The sequence below is a fragment of the Aythya fuligula genome, chromosome 4 (assembly GCF_009819795.1).
Source record: "Aythya fuligula isolate bAytFul2 chromosome 4, bAytFul2.pri, whole genome shotgun sequence".
Taxonomy (NCBI): Eukaryota; Metazoa; Chordata; class Aves; order Anseriformes; family Anatidae; genus Aythya; species Aythya fuligula.
In genome coordinates, this window is record NC_045562.1 from 34,947,542 (window position 1) to 34,969,302 (window position 21,761).

General features: G+C 41.6%; 1 protein-coding gene across 1 annotated transcript in view; it reads left to right on the forward strand.

The window, feature by feature from the left end:
- ZNF827 (zinc finger protein 827) overlaps positions 1-21,544 on the forward strand; it is a 79,888-nt gene extending 58,344 nt beyond the window's left edge. Inside the window, exons 9-14 of the mRNA XM_032186251.1 lie at positions 10,309-10,446; positions 11,965-12,136; positions 13,609-13,775; positions 16,336-16,527; positions 16,623-16,800; positions 19,680-21,544. Of these exons, the coding sequence (XP_032042142.1) occupies positions 10,309-10,446; positions 11,965-12,136; positions 13,609-13,775; positions 16,336-16,527; positions 16,623-16,800; positions 19,680-20,487 (1,655 nt within the window). The 3' untranslated portion in view covers positions 20,488-21,544. The remainder of the gene's footprint in view (positions 1-10,308; positions 10,447-11,964; positions 12,137-13,608; positions 13,776-16,335; positions 16,528-16,622; positions 16,801-19,679) is intronic.
- The last annotated feature ends 217 nt before the right edge of the window (positions 21,545-21,761 follow it).

Sequence of the window (21,761 nt, forward strand, 5' to 3'; positions counted from 1 at the left end):
TGGCCATTCCCACAGCAACTGAGGGGACTGTGATCAGATCCTTCTGAGGAACACACGAAACTCCTGGTGAATTGACCGCTCCCTCTCTAAGTACAGCATATGCTAAATAGCTGGGCTTTGCAAGAGCTGCTGTGGGCATACAGGGCTGCTACTTTTCCTTGTGAAGGCACTGCACTCATTATTTTGCCTATTATTTACAGGACCTTCAAGATGAAAAGTGTTAATTATAATAGACAAACAGCAATACATTGCTGTGTCTAATGGCCATCTTTAAAGGCATTTCTATCTGAAAAGTTATGACTTTTTAATGGGTAATTTTTTATTATGGGCTGCCTTTATACATGGTCATTTTTTTCTGTTTTACACTGCAGTCTTCTCATACAGACAAAAATATTTATTTTCATTTCTTTTCCCTTTGTTTTTCATGGCAAATGACATAAGAAAGTAATTTCACTCAGAACAAATACCTTCTGGTTTCTTTGGGGATAAACCCATGTTAGACTCCATTCGCTAAATCCAGCAGACCAGAAGCTGTTCATATCACCAACATCAAATCCAAGGCAAAATGGGCAAAGGTAACAGCTTCATTCCACATGGAAAATAAAACTTAGCATTTGGGCTTTCTTTTTACCCTTTTGAGTAGGGCAGGTTTTGGTACCTCTTAACATCTTAGCATGTGGCTTTTCAGTTGCTTGACAGCAAGTGATTTTTTAAAAAGTAAACTAATTGTGGAATTTATTATTTTTTATTAAAATAATAAATATGGAGGGAAACCGAGAGCAGGTGAAACTTTAATCAAGTGGGTGAGGGTAGCTGTCAAACCCCAGGAACCAAGCGGGATTCTGCAAGGGTCTGCGCTTGTTCTCGTATTATTCGGGCCTTTAATTAATGTTGTAGGTGACAGAAGGGAAAGTGTGCTTATTAAATGTCCTGGTGACACCGTGCTAGGAGGTGCCTTCAGAGGAGAGAAGTAGAGTTCAATCTTGTCTTGAGGAAGTGAAGAAATAGTCTGGAAAACAGTGGTTATGTCAGTGAGGACGAAATTCCATGCTTGGGTGAATGGTGAGCACCACAAAAAGGAGGATTTTTTTTAGTGTTAGAAAAGCTCCTGTCAGGACTGGTAGGTATGCTTCGTGTGTGGCAGGTGCGCCTTTGGGCGAGGAAGAAGTGGCTTCCTGAGGTCCCCTCCAGCTCCAATTCTGTTATAGAAATTCAGTAGCAAAGCTGTAATGGTGATTAAATAACCTTCTGAAAGAGACTTGATAGATGAGGCTTTTGGCTTATAAACGCTCAGCATGCTGGGTTTTAGGCTCTGCATGTTACTCAAACCCATATGGAGTCTCATGTCCTCTTTTGTCTGTCTTAATAGCAGAATATTTTGTAAAACAGACCAAATGGGAAACTTTTCCAGATGCAAGCCCAACATGAAATAGAAAGAGAGGTTTTAAAATGACTTTTCTCGCTCTGCAAGAGGAATAGGAACACATCATTCCGTGGCGTTTCTTTTCAGAGTTACCTTGGGACTCTCCAGTCCTCACCTATCTCATTTTGTACAAGGTTGTCTTCTATGATACTTGTCTGCCTAGGAGGAAATTAAATGCAAAATTCATCAGGCTATTGGAACAGATTAAAAAAAATAAGACCATTGTTGAAAAAAATATCAAAGCAAGAGAAGAGGCTTTTTTCTTCTACAGCTCTGTTTCAATCAGGGTGCAAATTTCCCTGCTGGTCCATGGATGTTCTAGTCCAGCCCTGTTGGGGCCATGGTCAATGCCGATTGCCCCGGTGCCCTGCGGATGCAGCCTGCAGTGCAGGAGGAAGGAGGGACACGTGTTTATGGAAGAGGGAGGAGGTGAATCTCCTCTTAAAGAAGAGTGAGTTAAGGGCTTCAAGGAAATAGCAGATTCATTGCTTATCGCTCGTGAAATTTGCAAGAAAAGCACATGGATTGTTTTCTTTTACAGCCGCAACCAGGTACTGTGCTGGGTGGCACCCCAGGCAGCTCCTGAAAATGCAGCAAGGTGCCTTTTGCTGGATGTTTGCAGTTACTTTCATTGAGTTTTGAATCTTAATTTATTCAGGTCAGGAAGAGGTACTCAGTCTGTGCTTGGGTTTTGGTTTTGGTTTTTGTTTTTTTTGTTTTTTTTTTTTTGCATCCCCCCCACTGATATTTCTGGTCGCCAGCTTACAATTCCCCTACTAAACAACTCCTTACTCCTCTAGAAAGGATGCAGGGAGCCGAAAAGAAAAATGTAATCAAAAGGCCAATTTGTCTTTATTTGTATCTGAATCCTGGATGGAGTACAAGTGTTAGACTCTGCAAAGTGCCCTAAATGTGTTATTACTTCCTCTCTGTGGAAGAAAAGCCCCCACTTCAGGTGGACTTGCAAGTAGAAATTGGCAGAGTGACAAAAATAAATGTATACACATAGGATAACAGTCCTAAATACGCATGGCAGTCACTGAATCATGTCTAAAAGTGTTTCTTAGAAAGTGTGGCTTAAACAGAATTGTAGGGAAGAAACAAAGGGTAGAAACCTATTGGCAATACAGAAATTAATCAACTGTGTTTAAAAAATAATAGGCAATAGGAGCAAATTATACTTTCATAAGTTCATTTGTATTCACTATTGTAGCACCCAAAATAAATGTTACAAATGGTGTAAATGGAGGAGCTAAAAGTGAGGGCCACCTGCTTGAGAGTGAATTGGAGGGGGGGCTTATGCAAATTCATTGTGGTGCATCTTGCAGCTATCATGGAGAGAGTTTCAGGGGGATGTTGTAGTATTCTATTAAAATAAAGCATAGGACAACAGGGAGCACATTATAAATTTTTTCTCTGACAATAGATACAAAATTTAACTTATTTATAATAGCTATTATTTCTAAACAAGAAAAAGTTATGTTGATGGAGCTTTTTGCTACTCAGGGGACTAATAGCTCTATTGGCTGACAATGAGCAGACAAGCTTTCAAAAACACAATTTGGGGGAATTTGCTGCTAATTTCTTTCCCTTTCTTGCAATGTCTCAACTCTGTCTAAGAAATAAACCAGTTTCCATGTGGACCATATTGCATTATCTCACTTACAGTTATGAAACCAAGCTGACTTTCTTCACTGTGGTAACTGAATGATAAAGGAACTGCTGGAGCCTGTGCAGTGAGCGAGATGGACTCTTCCATGACCACTACTTTTCTGGTCAGAAATTACAGCTCAAGGCCTTATTTTGCAAAGCAATGTATTTCAAGAAATGCCTGGGAAATTATTGCAGCTTTAGGATTTATTAAAAATCTGCAACTCCAGCCACCTTTCACAGAATTTACAAACAGACTGATTTAAGTTTTGAACTGGGAAGGAAATTTCTGTTTTCTTGGTTGTTTCTAAAGTTTTGAGTTTAAAGCATACAGTAAAAGCAAATCTGAAACCTTGATAATGCAGCTGAAGATTATCCCAAACCTCAGTGCTTGGTCAGAAGTTCTCTGTTTCATAAGTGAAGCTGTAAGAGGAGTTGATTTTGAAACAAGGGTGGGAAGTGGACATGTGCTTTGAAGTCAGTGTACCCCTACCTTATCTTTGTCATAATATGGATTTTATTCTTTTTAATCTTTCGATTTTCCTTTTTTTTTTTTTTTTTCGCCACAAAAAACAGCATCTTTATCAGTTCTCAGTGATCTTCTCAAGTGTTGTCACCTATCATTGTGCATTTGGAATAACTCAATGCATGATATTAATGTTTCTTTTTGTGGGTTATGCAAACTCTTTATTGAAATACTTCCAAGTTTTGTTGCTCGATGGCTTCAGAAAGAACAACTTAAGCACCACACTTCTAATACATAAAGTCGTTTGGATTCTATTTTCTCCCATATCAAGGATTTTAAATTACCATAACACTGACTATCTTTTGCCATATTCTATAGTAATGTTAATTAGTTCTGAAGAATTTAAGAAAAAATAAATAAATAAGAGCCTGTAACTTAGTTGGTAAAGTTGCTTTATTTAGCAATGAGGGGTCCTGTGCTTCCTCTGTGCGTTTTTTTTTTTTGTGTGTCATTCAGACAGATTGGGTGCAGGTTTTCAAGATTTATGAAATAAAAAGTACAAGTCCCCTTGCAGGTGGAATTACAGTTTGTATATTTGGGTAGTAATTTTTATTATTATTATTATTATTTATTGCTGTTGTTATTAAAAACTCCCAAAATAACTTCTACTATCTGATGCAGGGTTACATAGGCCCTTCCTTTGTTCATGCTTCAAACTCGGTAGCTTGGGCACAGGGCCCTGCTGCCAGCACTACACGGCTCCCAGGCTGCGCAGGCTCACCTCTGGCCAGCCAGAACACAAGCAAGAGGACTTGGGTTTGTCTGAACAGATGCCCCTGAACTGGTATTGCAGCACTTACTGCCTTTAATAGCTACAAAAAGTCATTAAAAGAAAGCACACAAAGGTTTCAGGCAAAACAGCTTGGAATTTCAGCTGCACCTTGTTTTTATTTATATACGTTTTTCTTATTTAGTTTTATGGGGAGCACAGATTTTTGTTTTTATGCCAAAAAGCTGTTGCTTATCACTGGCTAATAGTGGATGAGTCTGCTCACAGTAAAAGATAAATCCCAAAATAAGACCAGACAGGTTGCTGTGACGCTGGCAGTGACAAATGAAGACTGCAGGACCACTAAGGATCACAGATCCCTTAGATAACTAGCAAGACATATCTTACTTAAGAACTTCAGTATCTGGAAGGATTCCACCATTTATTTTAACTGACTTACTAGAAATAAGAGTTCTGGTGCCACAAATAAAACCTTTGTGAAAGTAAGTTGGGAAGGGAGTAAGATATATAGTATCTGGAGCATTGCAATTTCATACACTCAATATATTTTTGAGCTTGCAAGCCCTTCTCAGGCTTTCAGCAAACAAGCTTCCAGCAAAGCCTTAATTACATATTGCACAAAAGAAGTTCTTGATTTTTAAATACTGTGTGCTTGCCAGAGGTGATAGATGAACACGTAGGTGGAAGGCTCCAAAGCAGTAAAATGCATCTTTGATGATGTGGACACTGCAGAGAGCAAAAAGACATAATAACATGGAAGAAAAGCAGAGGAAGAAGGAAAAAAACAAACAAACAAACAAACAAAAAAAACTGTGACCAAATACGTGTTTTTAAAGTAGCGTTTTTAGAGTGTAGTAGTTAGTAGTAGTGTTTTTAAAGTTTGTGTGATTGCCTGATCTGAATGCCTTGTTTCTGAATAAATCATTTCTTGAACTTCTACTTTTTTAGATGCAACAAAATAGAAATAACCTTACGAATGGGACAAGCTCTTGTGACGTTCCGATTCAGCTGCATACAGTGTATTTACTTCCTGGGTAACAGTGAGGTACTTGAAAGGTGGCGGACAGGCTAGCAGCAATCCATTTCAGGCTGGTAGGAACCAAAAGTTATCTGGTGACTGTTGAATTGCCTAAGTTTTCCACAGCCAAGCTGAGGTATCCTGTCATGGAACATCTGCACTACTATTTGTGTAGGTCCTCTAGCCATGAGGATCATAGAAACCTGGTTACTTTATCCAGCACTGTTTGCTGGTCAGTTTATTCATTTTCTGTTTTTGTGGAGTTTTTTAGATGCTTTCTCCCTTGGGAGCTTCCTTCTACATCTCATATACTTTTCATCGTTTCCTCCCTGAGGAGTATGAGGAGGGAGGTATTGCACATTTCGTTTTCCCTCTTTTTGCATCAGCTATTATCTACTTTTTCCCAGTTCGTTTCTTGTTGTGAGTTCGGCCATCTCTACCTCTTAGTGCTCAGCTGTCCCATGTGACCGTTCTGCCACCAGTTCCTCTAGGCATCTAACTTGTTTTCTTCATCACGTTTTGCTTGCAAGGGGGATTGATCAAAATAGTCCAACCACCACTCTCTGCTTTCTCCCTTCACAGAATTTCTGCTCACTTCGTTTTAAAAATCACTTGATTTCTTCTTGACTGTCTACGTGGTATCAAACTGCCTGAATAACCCAAGGTGTAAATGTGATACACGCTCCCAGAAGAATGGAGATGATACATGTTGACCTTCCTTGCTAGGTCTCATCAGCACCTCTCTCTCACTTCTACCTTTTTAAGGAATGCTTATTGCAGAGGACGATCTATTTAATTTTTATCTATAGTATTCTCTGTGACTCTAAGGATCTGTCCTTGTGGAGTTTGTTGCTTCTGAGGTCTACGGAGTTGTGAAGATGAAACGGAGAAGCAGCTGTTTCAGTGAGTTTCAGTGAGTAGGTTGTCAGAGCAGACAGTAAACCAGCAGTGGTTATAAACATCAATTTATCTTCTTTGAAAAATGCTTCATCATATATATTTTGGTTGTTTTCTTATCTTTATATTTTTCAGTTAAATAGTGGTTTCATTCTTTCAGTTATTGGTCTAAAGTTACAAAGCTAAGCATTGCAGTGAACCACAGATTGAAATACAATGCAGTATAAAGCACCGTGAAGCAGTAATTGAAAAACACACAAGCTAAGTAAAAGAAAATAAGTAATCAAAGTACAACGTATCAGAGCCCAAATCCAGTCTCTTGGGAAGTTTCTTCCTATGTGAGAGCTTCTAGCAGTCACAGTGCTGATTTAGTGACTCTAGACAGGTACTTATGCATTCAGGTCACACTTTGTTCTCTTCATTTACAGCTTCAGCCAGGTACGGTATCCTCTCTCGGCATTTGTCAGAAGTCAGACTAAGGCTTTTCAGAAGGGGTGGTTAACGCGCTCTTCAGAGCGGTATTACCACTTTGAGGGTACAACAAACGAGTTCACTGCTAAATGTGAAAACTGAAAATACACACATGTTCAGAATTATCACTAACAGCTTAGGAAAGGGGTAGGTAGTAATTAGCTCAAGCCACTGGGCTTTGCCTACCAGAAATTAATCTATTTGAAGGGGCAAGGGGAGGGATGAAGCAACATTTCTGCAGCTGTTATCTGCCGTACCCTCACCACAGGGAAACTTGAAGTGGGGACAGTCCCAGCTCTTTCTAACCCCGTCGGGAATGGTTGGCTTTAATACAGGTACTTGTTATGAAGTTGACTTGGGGTTAGTAGGGAAGTGATGCCAGGTGATTCAGAAGGGCAGGAAAGGTGACCATAAAAATGTGTTTCACTAAATTTCATGAAGTTTTACTTTTTTATTAAAAAAAAATAAAAAATCTAGGTCTTAAAACTTTCATGCAAAACTATTTCAAAATAATTTTATTACTAACCCTTAATATACCGAGTCTTAAACTATTACTTTTTAATGATGTACTGAAGAACTTGGAGGCCTTCCATTTTACTAAGCATACTTTGTTTTAAACTCCAAGACCTATGCAGCCTCTTAGTTATTTAATAATTTCAGTATTATTTTGTCCTTTTTTTTTAACACAAATGCTTTGGAATTTGCTGTTGAATGTTTAAAGAAGAAAACTTATGTCAGGTCTTTTTTTTTTTTATTATTATTTTTTAAGTATGGGAATGTCTTGGTGGAAGATGGATTTCTATGAGGCATCTCTCACAATGGTGATTTATTATTTGATGTTAGTTGGTCTCAGTCCATCTTCCTTCTGGCCACTGCATGACCCTCTGTGTAAAGTATTCTTAAAACGATGCTTTCTTGGTAAACGCTTTGGGACGCACAGGGAACGCTGTGCACAAAGCAGTGTTACGGTCTCAGAGTCGCTGGACGTGTACTCGCTTCACAGAAAAGGCCATTCCCTGGCATTAACTAGAGACAGAGCCCAGGGACTGAATGTGGATGTTGACTCACCTGATTCTCAGGTCACTGGCCAGGTGAGGTACTGTGTGTGTTTTGGGAAGATTTCTGGACCACCACGTGGACACAGGGCTTCAGTGTCCAGGCTGCAGACAGAGCTTTCCAGAGGGTGAGGCGAGTAGGAATAGGTGGTTTCCCTCGGAGCTGAAAAATCTCCCACAAAGTGCTGAGGCTCCTGCTGCACCAGAGACCAGCTCTGGTTTGCCATGAACAAACTAAGAAGCTCGCTGAAAAGAAAAAGCACTTTGCTGTAGAGAGAAGATTCAGCAGAAAGGGAAGAAAGAAGCACTGTAGGTAGTGCTTCTTTACACTAACTGTTAATGTAGTTAGTGTAGTTCGGAAGTATTCACTCCAGGAATAAATCTTTAAAGTAAACAGAAGTACTTTCAAAACACCTACAGTATCCTCTTTTGCATCAATGAAAAATACGCAGCCGCTTTGTGAAGAACGAGCTTTCACCAGCTCAAGATAACCAGAAGGTTGATATTTTTCCAACTTCCTATGAGCTTCCCAGAACTGATAGCTATAAATCTGCCAGGGGGAAGAGGATATTTCTCCTCCTTAAGTGATAAAAGCGGGCTGATGATTAATGCTGAAATGAATTGTTAAGAGACTTATTTACTTCTAATTGAGCCTACTTGTTTGGTATGTGTCCCAATTAATTCATTTTTGTTGTGACCATATTGAAGCAACCTGCACCTGTGTGACCTTCTCTTATAATTATTACCACGTGCCTCTTTTAAAGCACTGTTTCAATGATGTACTCAAGAAGCTCTGCTGAAATAACTGTAATGTTAGTACAGAGTCAGATTTTTCCATTGTTTTGAATTCGAGGATGGTAACGAAAAGAATCATTTGTTGTTCGAGTTCCTGGAGGTTAAGGGTCACGGTCCCTTAGGGGGTGGGGGCAAGGGTCTTCCATTTTTAATTTCACTAAGTGACTATTTTGAAGAGGCAGGACTTGTTTCATGACTAGAAATTTTGTAAGAACCACTGTGTTGTTGTTGGATGGTAGTACTCAGAGGTGCCTCGTAATTTCTGAGTTGTGCTGACCATTGTACACACACAAGGTCACAGGAGGAAGGAACAGGAGCTGAAACCAGGCTGGCAAATACAACCATCCATAAACTTGCTGTGTGCAATCTCAGCCCTAAATGAGGCACTGTTTGTGTTATCATTTAAATTAATTACAGTATTTGACAACTATTTGCCTAAATCACAGTAGTGAGATGGACGCCTATCTGTGAATGAGAGACTCTTCCAGACATACTAACCAGATTTGCAGTGGTAGGTGCTGCTGCCTGTACACGTGGGCATTTATTCCTCAGTGTTGCACTGGATGAAGATTTCACTGTTTTGTACCAACCTCCAAGGTAGCAGCTTAAGCTCAGTAAGATATTTTTACACTCCTGTTCTCCTTCTGTGTACTTGAAAATACCAGCCAAATGGCTTCCCTCCATCACACGTGCACCAGGGGAATTAGTTCTGGGCAGCAGTGTCACAGGCGATGCGGGATTAGAGAAGGGTGCTCTGCACGTTGCATCTTTCATCAGTCCAGTAGAAGTTGGCAGCCTTTTAGCAAAAGTCCTCATAGGTCTAAGTAGTATCACTGCTCTCTTCAGTCTCTATCGGTTTCCTGCTCCCTTCTGTCCAGATCAAAACTGGTCATGCTTTTATCTTCCTCCTGAAGCACTGTGTACATTTTTTGTCTTCCTCACTTTCAGTCTTTTTCTCTCTGCATCTTTACAGAGTGCATTTATGTCTGTATTTTATGCTGTGTGGAGGTTTTTTGTTTTGTTTTGTTCTTTTGTACAGCAGACTCTCTCTGTCCTTGGAACAATTAAAAACACTTCTCTAAAGATAAGTGCTGTCTGTGGGTCTGAGTTTTTCAGTGGACAGCCCTCTAAACTGTTGGGGATTTTGATGCCTGAGGGCCACAGGTGCTGGTTAGAGCTTACGCCAGATGCCACCCGCTCGTTGGCATGCTGGGCTCTCTTCACTTAGCTTTTGTCTGAGCAATCTTCTGCTCTCCCTCAGTGGAAGATGCTCATATTGCAGCAGTTTCTGCATCCATAGGAAAGGGTTGGAAGTTTTCCTTCAGCTGTGAGTAATAATCCAGTGGAAAATAAACCACCAGCTCAGACCAGGTCTTCTTCATCCACCAGGCAAAAGTGGGTGATTGAAAAAGCCAAAGGAGGGGTCTCTCCACAAAATCAGAATTGGAGGCTAATGCTTTGCACTGCTCACTTGGACTTTCTCTATTTACATAATCTGGTTTAATTCTACATCTAGCTTTTAAGTATTCTGCTTTAGAATATGTATGGAATATGCTGTATGAAAGATTAACTTTCTTTCCACCACTGGGAAAGTTTCCTTTTTACATGAACTTGTGTGCCACTTTACGCTGCACATACCTGAAGTGCTGTGTTTAAATGACACCTACAGGACTCTGCTGGGTGAAATCTGAGAGTCTTTACAGTTATTAAAGTACAACTTTCCGTTTGTGTTTTTGGGCATAGAAGCAGAAAAGCTGGGGTTGGAGGCAGGAAATGGATTGCCGTCTTGGAAATTTAACGACCAGCTCTTCCCCTGTGATGTGTGTGGAAAAGTGTTTGGCCGACAGCAGACGTTGTCCCGACATCTCTCGCTGCACACAGGTAAGCTGATGCTCTGTTGTTCTCTGCAGCACTGAGGAAATCCACATGTTCATCGTGGCCTGGGGAGAAGGTAAGGAGAGGAGTGTGTGTGGAAGGAGCTATCAGCTTCTTGCACCTAGAGTAGAGCCAAGCCCAGAAACAGGCCAGAATGTCATAGCAGTGGTGCACAGAGAGTTAACTAACATTTCTTTACAGCCTATCTGTAATTAATCTTTACAAAATCTACAAGTTCAAGTCTGTCCAGGTTCCAGTAGACTTGCGTGTAGACCTCAGCTGTTTAATCAAAACCATTAACACAGTTCCGAAGACGCAGCCTTTGTCTGGCCTTTTTTACATTCACCTGATGAGCTTTTTAAACATTACTTAACAACAACAGATTTGGCCTTGGTGTTTCAGATGTGGTGAAACCAAAAAGATTTAGGATCTGTCACTCACCTTTGCTCTCATCATTCACTTCTTCTGAGAGGAACACGGGCTGTTCTACCCCATACCAGCCTTCTTAAATCCGATCAGCATCAAATCCACTGAGACTAGCAGAGTTTTGATGCAGAAGATGGGCCTCGTCGGCCTGCTGAGGTGCACTGCACAAGTTAAGACTTGAAAGCAAGAATTTCTGATGCGGTGCTGAAAAATACTGTTGGCATAATGCCAGTATAAGCCGTGTCATTTAGTATAGCAATGCTGAAAAGGTTCAGATGCTCCTTGCTCCTTAGCTTTATGGGGTTTTCTTAATCCAAAGCTTCTCTATTGAATTTGGTCCCCTAACATTTGTAATATTATATTTCAAATTTAGAGCAGCAGCTCTTCAAAGGGAAATGTTGTAAAAGCTGATGTAATGTTTGGTTGTTTTATTAATCAGCTCTTCACAAAATGAAGCCTGGCATGCACAAAAAGATCGCTGCCAGGATTTAGAAATGCTTAATTTAAAATAATTTTTATTTTAACAGTTGTGAAGCAGCAAAACTTGTGTTTAATTTCTTTAATTGCTCTTTGAGTGGTTTTTTGGTTAGCTTGTGTTCAGAATTGGCCTGATGATGCAGCATTCCCTTTTCTCCCCACTCTCAGATTTTAATACAAAACCATCAACCATCAACTCTCTGCAAGCGATCACATGGGCAACCTCAAGAATAACTGGGCCCAAAAATCAAATAAAAGATGCTAGGTAAAGGAAGTAGGTGTAGCTTATTGACCTGTTTCTGTACTGGCTCTGCTGCAGCTCTCAGAGCAGCAGTTACCCCAGTTTTCCAGTTTATGAGGTTTTATATTAGCTGACTACAAATGGTAGAACATGTTAAAACCAAAAACAAACAAAAAACAGCCTAGCCCTAAACTACCTCTGGATGAGTTCTTATTTCTGAGTAATTGCTGTGAACTATAACTTTGCAAAGTGCCAAGCTTCCAAAGTACCTCATTCAGGAAGTTGCTCAGAGAGACTCCAAAGAATGCATATTTGGAAGCTTTGAAAATCGCTTGCTTCAATATGAAATATACATCGAAAGTTTTCTGTTTCTTTCTCAGAAGAGAGAAAATACAAATGCCACTTGTGCCCCTATGCTGCTAAGTGCCGTGCTAATCTGAACCAACACCTGACCGTCCATTCTGTGAAGCTGGTGAGTACAGACACTGAGGACATTGTCAGCGCTGTCACTTCTGAAGGCAGTGATGGAAAGAAGCACCCTTATTATTACAGGTGAGGACCCAGACGAGGGCTGTGCACCAGACACTGGAATCTGAATGTCTTAGCTGCCTGCTAAGGCGGTGTTACAGGGCCACCCTTCTGGTGTCGCCGGGTGGAACTGCTCTCAAAGTATTTGGCTTACCCGTATTTGACTTCGAGCTAAGCAGCAAAACCCATGTGGCTGCCTTGTGCTGTTTGACTTGGATGGCCATTGGGAAGGACTGACATTTTTGGTGTGTTTTGTAGTTGTTTTTTAATGGCTGTGTGAGGCAGATGGGCTCCAAGAAGCCTCATAAACTTTTCATTTAAGTTTTGTGCTTCAAAATATCCCATTGTATACACAGATTCATGGCAAATGTAAAGTGCTGTGCTTCCAGTTGTCTCTGTTAGCTCCACTGTTTTCCGCCAAATCTATGAAATCACAGAATAAAGTTTTAAAATAATTATAATGACTACATACACATTTCCCTCCTTTGCTAGAGGTATATACGTTCTGTGACCAACATGATAAAAGAAGATCTTCAGGAGAATTTACCCGGAAACTTGAAAGGAATTGCCCAGATAAAATGGCTGTTTGGACATTCTCCTTGTATGCACTGTTGCGTGTTCTGCAAACTGTGATATGTACCCTAGTGGCCAAGCAGACTACAAAATCACTCTTACTTTCAGTCAAAATGCCAAGAGCAGATTTAATTACAAAACCATAGAAGTAAGAAATAAATAAGACCTCCTGGATTAGATTATCTAGTCCTTTCCCCTGGGAAGGCAAAATAGTGCCCTAGAGTATACGCCTTTTTAATGTTTTTGGCTTGTTTTAAATGTTAATGGCCTAATCAAAACAAGAGGAGGACTCTGCACAAAAAGTTAAATTAAAGGGTCCCTTCCGTTGCCTCTCAACATCACTCTGTTTATGCACTGGCTGTGAAATCTGTCTCCTTGCTAATTATTTGTATAGCTGATGACTGCTGTTTTCCAGTCAAGCATAAGAAATGTTTGAACCCATTTTTACTTGCTTACACTGAAACTGCCAGGCAGTTTTGCACAGGATCCCAGTTTGGCACGGGAACCATTCCAGGGCTTGAAAATAACTCCTGGAGTGTGCAGCAAGCTCTCCGTTTGTCAGTGTATCAGCCATACTAAACATCTTGGCAAGGCTGCAATGCCTCTTATTGCCCAAAGGAATCAGCTAGGTGATGCGCAGCATCTGGAATCTGTAGTTTTTAATTAACTTTATGATTATTTAGCATCATTATAGCATGTACAGGATTGTTGCATTGTGCCTGCCCTTAATCACGTTGGCATGGCCATCAGTTCAAAGGCAGTTCAGCAGACAAAAGAATTTTCCAGTGAACGTTCAACAGTGAGGAAGAAAATAAATCTGTGCAGTGAGTTTTTTCTTGCGAAAATGAAGGGAAGGGCAATGTGCTTCTGTTTGTGCTTTATTTTTTAATCCTGCTTACTCTTGAATTCCCTTCTGCCTGCAGCTGTCATGTGTGTGGGTTTGAGACAGAGATGAACGTCCAGTTTGTCAGTCATATGTCCCTCCACGTGGATAAAGAGCAGTGGATGTTCTCGATCTGCTGTACCGCGTGCGATTTTGTCACCATGGAAGAGGCAGATATGAAGGCTCATGTCAACAGCAAGCACACAGGTGATGATCCCCCTCTCCCAGCTGCAGTGATCTCTTCCCTGCTTTTTAGGTGCAACCTTCACACTTGCCATCAGCACTCTTTTTACTTTCACTGAAATGCTTGCTAATTAAGGCCTGATCTCTCAAAGCTGAAGTGAATTGGACTCCAGCCAGGCAAATAATCTGGTAGTGCAGATCAATTTTCAAGCTTAGGGGAATAAATGAAGGACTACTTAGCCTTCCTTCCTCACATCCCCCAAATCCCCTCCCTGGTTGAAGTCAGCATACATTGTTTGTGGTTTTTTGACTGGTTTAAATTTTCATCAAAATCCTGGTTTGACTTCAGAGATGATAAGGTGACTTTGAGTGCTAATTATGCATACCTGGCTCTAAGTTTGTAACACACAAAATATTGAGCTTTGGTCTTCAGTTTGTTCACCTCCACAGTCCGTCAGGTTGGAATATCATGTTGATGCCTAGCCGACACTGTGATTCAGCAATGCCTTAAATGCAACTTTATATTGAATACCAGACCAAGTCTCCTTGGTCCTGTTCACTTAATAGCCAAAGATAAGAGCAACAGCAGTTTTCAAACAAGCTCCACATGCGTAGTCCAGCTAATGAAGTCTGGAATAATTTAGGGAGAAGAAAATTAGAATGCTTTTAATTAATTTCTCTTATAACGCTAGGCAGAAGGACTTTGCTATCACAAGCTACTAATGATTGTGTTGACAATACTGAAGCTGAATTGCATCCTGCACAATTTTCCCATTGTTAAATTGCGCCTCCTTTTATCCTCCAGGGATAAAAGTGGGAAAATAGGAATATGGAGAAGGAGAAAGGAGAGTGGAATGCAGCTGTTTGTGCTTACAAATACATAAGTTAAATGTCCCTACAGAAATACTGGAATGGAAGGCCCTCATGGGATTTTGTGCCAGCACAGCTCTCAGCACTACAACACTGCTCCCATCTCCCTGCTATCTGAGGTGTTAGCGTTCCCTTACAACTCTGTCTTCACCCAAACTTAACCTATCTCTATTTCAGATGTAGGAAGTCAAGGCAAATGGAGAAATGCCATCCACATGGAAAGCTCAAAACTGAGCTGTACTCAATTGCATCTTTCTCTCATGGCTAAAAGACTGGAGATGCTGCTTGTCTTTTAAAGCCTCTCTTTTAATTATTTGTTCCTCATTCACCCTGTCAAAATGAGCCATTCAGCAAGCAGTTCAGCAAGGGCTTACACATATGGCAAATATGGAGGCAAAAAAGTAGAACGGATTTTGTGGGTCACTTGACCCCAGCCCCTTACCCTGTAAGGTTACTGAGTCATAAAAGATCTGTTCATAAGGGTCTTGGCAGATGTCTTCAAGCAAGTAGAATTGTTTCAGACCAGCTATTCCAACTGACAGGCAGCTGCAGATTTTCTGGCATTAAAGATTAGGTACCTTTCTAAAATTTCCAGCATGTGTCTTACTGATAATCAGAACACACATACTTTGTTCTTGTGCCAGAACTGTCTTCAGTCTGAAACAGCAGTCCACCTCTTGCCCTTCCACCTTTCTTCGGCCCTCCCACTGTATTTATTCCTTCGTATATTCCTGGAGAACAACTTAATCCCATCTAAATGTTCGTAGAGCCTTTTCTTACAAGAAATACTCTTTTCTTACTGTACCAATCCCTCACTGTGTGTGTTCTTGTTAGAATCCCTGCTCTTGACATACACAATCACTGCCATACGTGGTGGATTTGTTGAAATGAAATAAGTAATGGTGGTAGCGTAAAACAGCAGCAGCTACTGGGAATAACTCAGACAATAACATTCTGTGATCATATTTACTTTCCTTGGAGGCTCTACCATGCTGATAGCTCATATTCATCCCATGTTCTGCTCAAATTCTTCTTTTATTTTCCTTGACTGTTTCCAACTTAAGCACTCCTCATTTGTAGCAAAAATTCTTGTTACTGGCCCTTCAGGTCATAGCCTTGTACTCTGTACTATTAAATTTCATTCCATTTCTATTACTCTGGTCCCCAAGGTCAGTGAATCTTTCTGTATGATATCCCAGTCATCCTCCCTATTGACAGCTTGGGTCATCAGATTTCATTAGTGCATTCCTACATTTTTATCTCAGACTTACTTAAAGGTGCCGCTCATGAGTTTAAAGCTGGGCACACACTGCTCTTTGCAGACGCCTCTATCAGGGGACTTTATCCTGTAGATAAAACCAGACTTTGCTAACAGTTCGTATTAACACAGCTCTGAATAAACCAACACATGGATGGGAAGTAATGATTTGCCCATCCAGTTTTTTTGACTTGCAGCAGAATACGATGGACAAGGGCTCATGCCATTGCAGACAGAATACATTCTAGGAAAAACAGAGATATACTACTGTAAACACTTATAAAATGGAAGGAGGTGAAATTATGATGCTTCCTTAACCAATTAATTGATTTCAGACTTGTTTAGAAGCAAGTTTGGATTAACTTTAAGTATAAATAATTTTTTTTTCTGAAATTTAAAACTGAGTTTTCATCTAATTTGCTGTACTAGTTATTGCTCTTTATTCCTGTTTTTCAGCTGAAGAGAGGAAGACACCCAGTGAATCTAACAGTCCATCTTCATCTTCGCTGTCAGCGCTCAGTGACTCTGCCAACAGCAAAGAAGATGCAGATGTAACTCCAAAAAATAAAGGTTCAAACAACCTGCTAGTCATTTCTGTAGTGCCTGGTACTCAGACCTCACTGAATACTGAAGAGAAGTCAGAGAAAGGTAATACCCTATTAAACAAACACAAACTGTCACCTTCTGTGCAGTAAATCCGGCCACGATATGAGGAATGCATTTTTCTCTTTTTCATTCTTCAGGCTTTGAATGCGTTTTCTGTAACTTTGTCTGCAAAACAAAAAATATGTTTGAGCGCCATCTGCAAATCCACCTGATCACACGGATGTTTGAGTGTGATGTGTGCCACAAGTTCATGAAGACACCTGAGCAATTATTGGAGCACAAGAAATGCCACACTGTCCCCACCGGTGGGCTCAAGTAAGGAAAGCAAGTACACAAACTTTTACTGTGTTAAGCATCTTTAATACTTTGGGGATAGGACAAAAGGAAGTCAACTAGAAAAGATTAGCTAAATGTCTGGGAATCCAGATTTGGGGCTTCCTTTATTTAGATAATATAAGCCCAGTCCTTTACAGTTGCCTTACAATGGCTTGCATCATTATAGTAGATAGCTAGTAGTAGATCTAGTGTCCACTGGTTTTAGAGCTGTAGCAAAGTATGGCCCTTTCCCATTTCAAGGCAAATAGGAGACAGCGTGGATCCTAAAAGAATGAGGCAGTACTGCACAGAGGTGCTGTGAAACTAAGAGGGTTTTTTTTTGAAGGCATTGGAGCAAAGTAGAGCACACAGCGCATTCTCTGTTCTGCACCTGGCTCAAAGAAACTAAATCCTGTATGATCTGTGCAGCTACGTATGACATCAGCTTCCCAAAATCAGATCTCTCAGTTGCTTTATAACCCTTGTAGATGCTAATGCAAAGTCAGCCCTCTCCAGCAACTAACAATTTTGATGCTCACTGCTTTGGTTTGCATGCCACAGAATAATCTCTATTGTATAAATTAAGATGTAACAAGTAACACACTCTTAAGAAAAAAAGACCTTTTGTCTTTGGCTAGAGTGCTGCTTCTAAGGTCTTTTGGTGCAGAGCAATGTTTCTAGCGAGCGAGTGTGCCCGTATGTCAAAGTTGGACCCCTGAGGGAAGGAGTGACTGCTGGGGCCATATGCTTGCTCTCTGCGCGCAGGCAATGTGACATTATGCAAGATGTATGCCCCTGGTCTCTGTTCCAGCTGCTGCAGGAAAAAGAGGTTGGAACCACTTCAAGCCCAGCTAGGGTTCAGCACAGGACTCCCTGCTTGCGTTGCCCTGGCTAAGCAAACCAGTGTTTTCGGTGCGCTGTAACTGTCAGGTGACTGGTGCACCGCGTTCAGCGTCACCCTGAGCAGCTCTATCAGTTTGCTCTGCAGTTTGTGAAACTGGTTCTGTTTGCCAGGCAGCGTCTGGTCTCCAGCTCAGTAGTTCCATGAATTGGGATCTGTGATCACTTGAGATGTGATGACTGAATCTGGGAAGAAGACCAGATTGAGAAACAAGTAGCGTGCCAGAACGACGGGATGTCTGTCTTGGATGTACAGACCAGTTGTCTAATGCACTTTGGGTTTAAGCTGCACAGAATCTGTTCTATTTACCAAGGAAAAACCATGACCTATGACTCAGACCTTCCTGACAGAACGGGCTTCTCAGTCTACATAAGTTATTCCTGCCCAGCTCAAGTAATAATGAGGTACCTTGAAAGCTGCACCTAAGAAAAAGCTCTGATTTTTTTTTTTTCTTAAGGCATCCAGAAGAGCCTGAAGAGATCTAAGTAAATTGTATTTTTGTGTCTCCTGTTTGCTGTGGGGGAAGAGAAAATAACATGATTCCTCCAGCTCCAGATCAAAATCTGAGATTCTGATCCAGAGAGCACCCAGCCCAGGAGAGGTATGTGTGTATAGACAGCTGAGTTCTCTGTTGCAATAGAGCTAATCGCTTTAGCAGCCTCAGTGCCAGGCTCCCTCTCTGGATCAGAGTACTTGATGTTGCATCAGGAAAAGTGTCTGGATGTTTTACTATCTGTTTGTCCTCCTGTATTGTTCACTGTGCTCAGGAGTCTCTCGATTATTAGCTGGATAAAATTAAATCTGTATGTGCAACCATTTGTAGCAAGGGAAAACAAACATGGAGCAAGAGGATCTCTGCTTAGAAGTAATCTTAAATGACAGAGCACAAGTGGCAGACCTGCTAAATGGTGAATGCATACCTGCGGGAGATGGAGGCATCTGTAAGACAGCAGCCAGGTGCACGAGCTCTATCTTTTTATCTAGGCTTGCTCCTTTAGCTCACGAGCTAGACCTGGAAGGCAGTATGCTTTGTTTAATGCAGCAGAGATTCCTGGCAGGTAGCTGTCTTCACCAACTTCCTCTTAACAATATGAAGCAGGAGCTGGTGTGCTTCGGTTTCGCTGGTGTCCGGGCTTGTTCAGCTCAGGCTCACTTCCAAGCTTTCAAGGCTCCAGCCTTCTCAGCCCTTCCTGGTTCAGGAACCAGGGGTGAGGCCCTTTGCCATGTCCACCCTGGTCCGGACGCTTTCTGCTGTGAGTAAGCAGAGCCCACATCCTGTTCCCCCACAAGAACAATTCCTGCTGTGGCAGAGGCAGCTGTAGGCAAGCCCTGCCAAGCACACACACCCTCTGAGCGTGGGCTAGCTCATCTCCCAGCAATGGGAATCCCTACAAATCATCCAGCAGACCAACTTTCAGCTGTTTCTAGCTGGATACCCAGCAAGCTTATTGTTCAAGGTCACATAAAAGGAATTTTCTAGGCTTTTGCTGTACATGTGGTATTACAAGTTTATTCCATCTTTACTTAAACAGCTGCTTTCATATTCGTCTGTAAGCATTCATTTTAAACCAGTTCTGAATGGACAAAATGGCAAAAGTGACTTTGTGCAAACACTAAGAATGTCATTACACAAAGCACCTGTGAGCCTGTCAGCCACTCTGCACAACCTGGCCTGCTTTGCAGAAGCCGCCCCGTGGAGGTAAGCCAGCACGATTAAGGGATGCTCCTTCAGAGTGAATCGGTGCTTCCCAAGGAACGAGCGAGCTCTGCTGCCGTTAATGGGCAAAGCTACTCTAAGTAGAGGCATGTCAAGGTCAATCAAATATTCTAAAGAGACTGTACAGGGAGGGCTAAGTGCCTTTTTTTCTGCTTTAGTAGGTCAGAGAGGGGCTGATTGTTGGGGTTAACCCAGGAATGCAGGTCTTCCAGCTGAGTGACTCCTCTTTTTTCTCCCTGCCCTTCCCTGCTGTGTTGCCAGGTGCCCGTTCTGCATCTACTCCACTAACCGCCCCGCAGCGATGGAGTGCCACCTGAAGACTCACTACAAGATGGAGTACAAGTGTCGGATCTGCCAGACAGTGAAAGCAAATCAGCTGGAGCTGGAGATGCACATCCGAGAGCACCGGCTTGGCAACCATTACAAGTGCGACCAGTGTGGCTACCTGTCCAAGACGGCCAACAAGCTGATTGAACACGTGCGTGTCCACACTGGCGAGCGCCCTTTTCACTGTGACCAGTGCAGCTACAGCTGCAAACGCAAAGACAATCTCAACTTGCACAAGAAACTGAAGCATGCTCCACGCCAGACTTTCAGCTGCGATGAGTGCCTGTTCAAGACTACCCACCCTTTTGTCTTCAGCCGCCATGTGAAGAAGCACCAGAACGGGGACTGCTCCGAAGAGGAGAAGAAGGGCCAGTATTCAACCTCCAAGGAAGCCAGTCCACTCCTACCAGTGAACAGCTCCAGAAACCTCCTGTCACCCCTCTCAGTTATGTCTGCCTCCCAGGCTCTGCAGACAGTGGCTATGTCGGCTGCACACAGCGGTGGGGCAGAGCCAAACCTGGCGGTGAAAGCCTTGGCCATCAACGGCACTTCCCTGTGCTTTGATAAATACTGGAACTCAGAGTTTGCCCACCTTATTCCTTTAACAATGTTTTTCCCCAAAAAACACTACGATCTCACATTCCATCCACCCAGACCTCAGACTGCACCGGGAGGTGCCTCTTCACCTAAACACTCCTTCCTTGCCTATCTTGGACTAACAGAAAGGGCAGAAACTGTCTGAGGGCAGTTCCATTCTGTACCAAAAATACCCTGACAAACCCAGCAGGTATACATACATTGCTGCAAACCGTAGACCGAAGAGGTAACGAACACTTGTACTATACCATTAGTAAGGTTTAGAAAATGGCTTTGTGTATACTTATTGCATTGACATGAAAGCTGCTTTATTAAATCTTCAAGAGGTGACCTACTGCATACTTCTACCTTCAGAGGCATGTTCCCAGTACTCTTATCTAAGAAACTATTTTGTCTTGTTAAGCTGAAAAAGAGTGTCCTTAATGGCAATCAGCACTTGTAAGATTACATATTGATGCATTTTATTTTTGGTCTTCGTGTGCGTGTGGGTGTGTGAAAGAGAGTCTGTCTGTAGCGTGCCATGACACTGCTTTTGCACATCCCTTGTCTTGGCTTATTTAATTATTATTTTTCCCCTTTGAACACACTTGCTCCTTCCCTGCACTCTGTGCCCCCCTGAACTGTAGAGTTGTGGCAGGAGTAACTCTTGGTTCAGGGTGGCCTGGTGCATGATTTCAGTGCTGCCTGCAGCTTCCTTTAGTTGTTTGCTGCCTTGTATTGAGTTGTCAAGGTCTGAGGATTTTGGGTAGAGCTGATAAGGAAGAAATGGCTTTCAGCACGGCAGGGTGACAGTATGATGATGAAAGGTGTGTGTGTGTGTGTGTATACACGCACATGCACATGCAGTGTATGCAGTCTACACACCCACACAGCAGGCCCAATTCTTCTCAGCTGTTACGCAGGTATAACAAACACCTGAGCCTGGGCCATAGCATACATCTTTTGTTTTAAAAGGGCATATAAATATTATGTATAGATATATATATGCTGTATTATGCAGTGGTTACCTTTTAGTTTGCAGGAACAACTTGTGTAACTAGAAATCTATGGTGGAAAAAAAATCCAACAAAGGGGATTTTTACAAAGGGTATGGATAAATTCTGGGTATAAATACTCAGACTAAAAAAAAAAAGGCAGATTTGCACAGTGCTTTAGTCTTGCACTAGTTTGTTTCTCACTTGAAAAAAAAAAAAAAAAAAAGGAAAAAATTCTGTGGGATGAAGGTAATATGACTGTATATTTGAAAAGGTACCAGTAACTTCTTTGAAATATAAAGCTATAAAAAAGATACTGTTTGAACCATACAGTTCTCTTTTATACCCTCACTATTTCAATTGTACTTGCAGATTCTATGGTCCTATCAATACCCTCTATGTTATTAGTAATACTTTATTCTTTTTTGTTAATGGCTGATAGAGT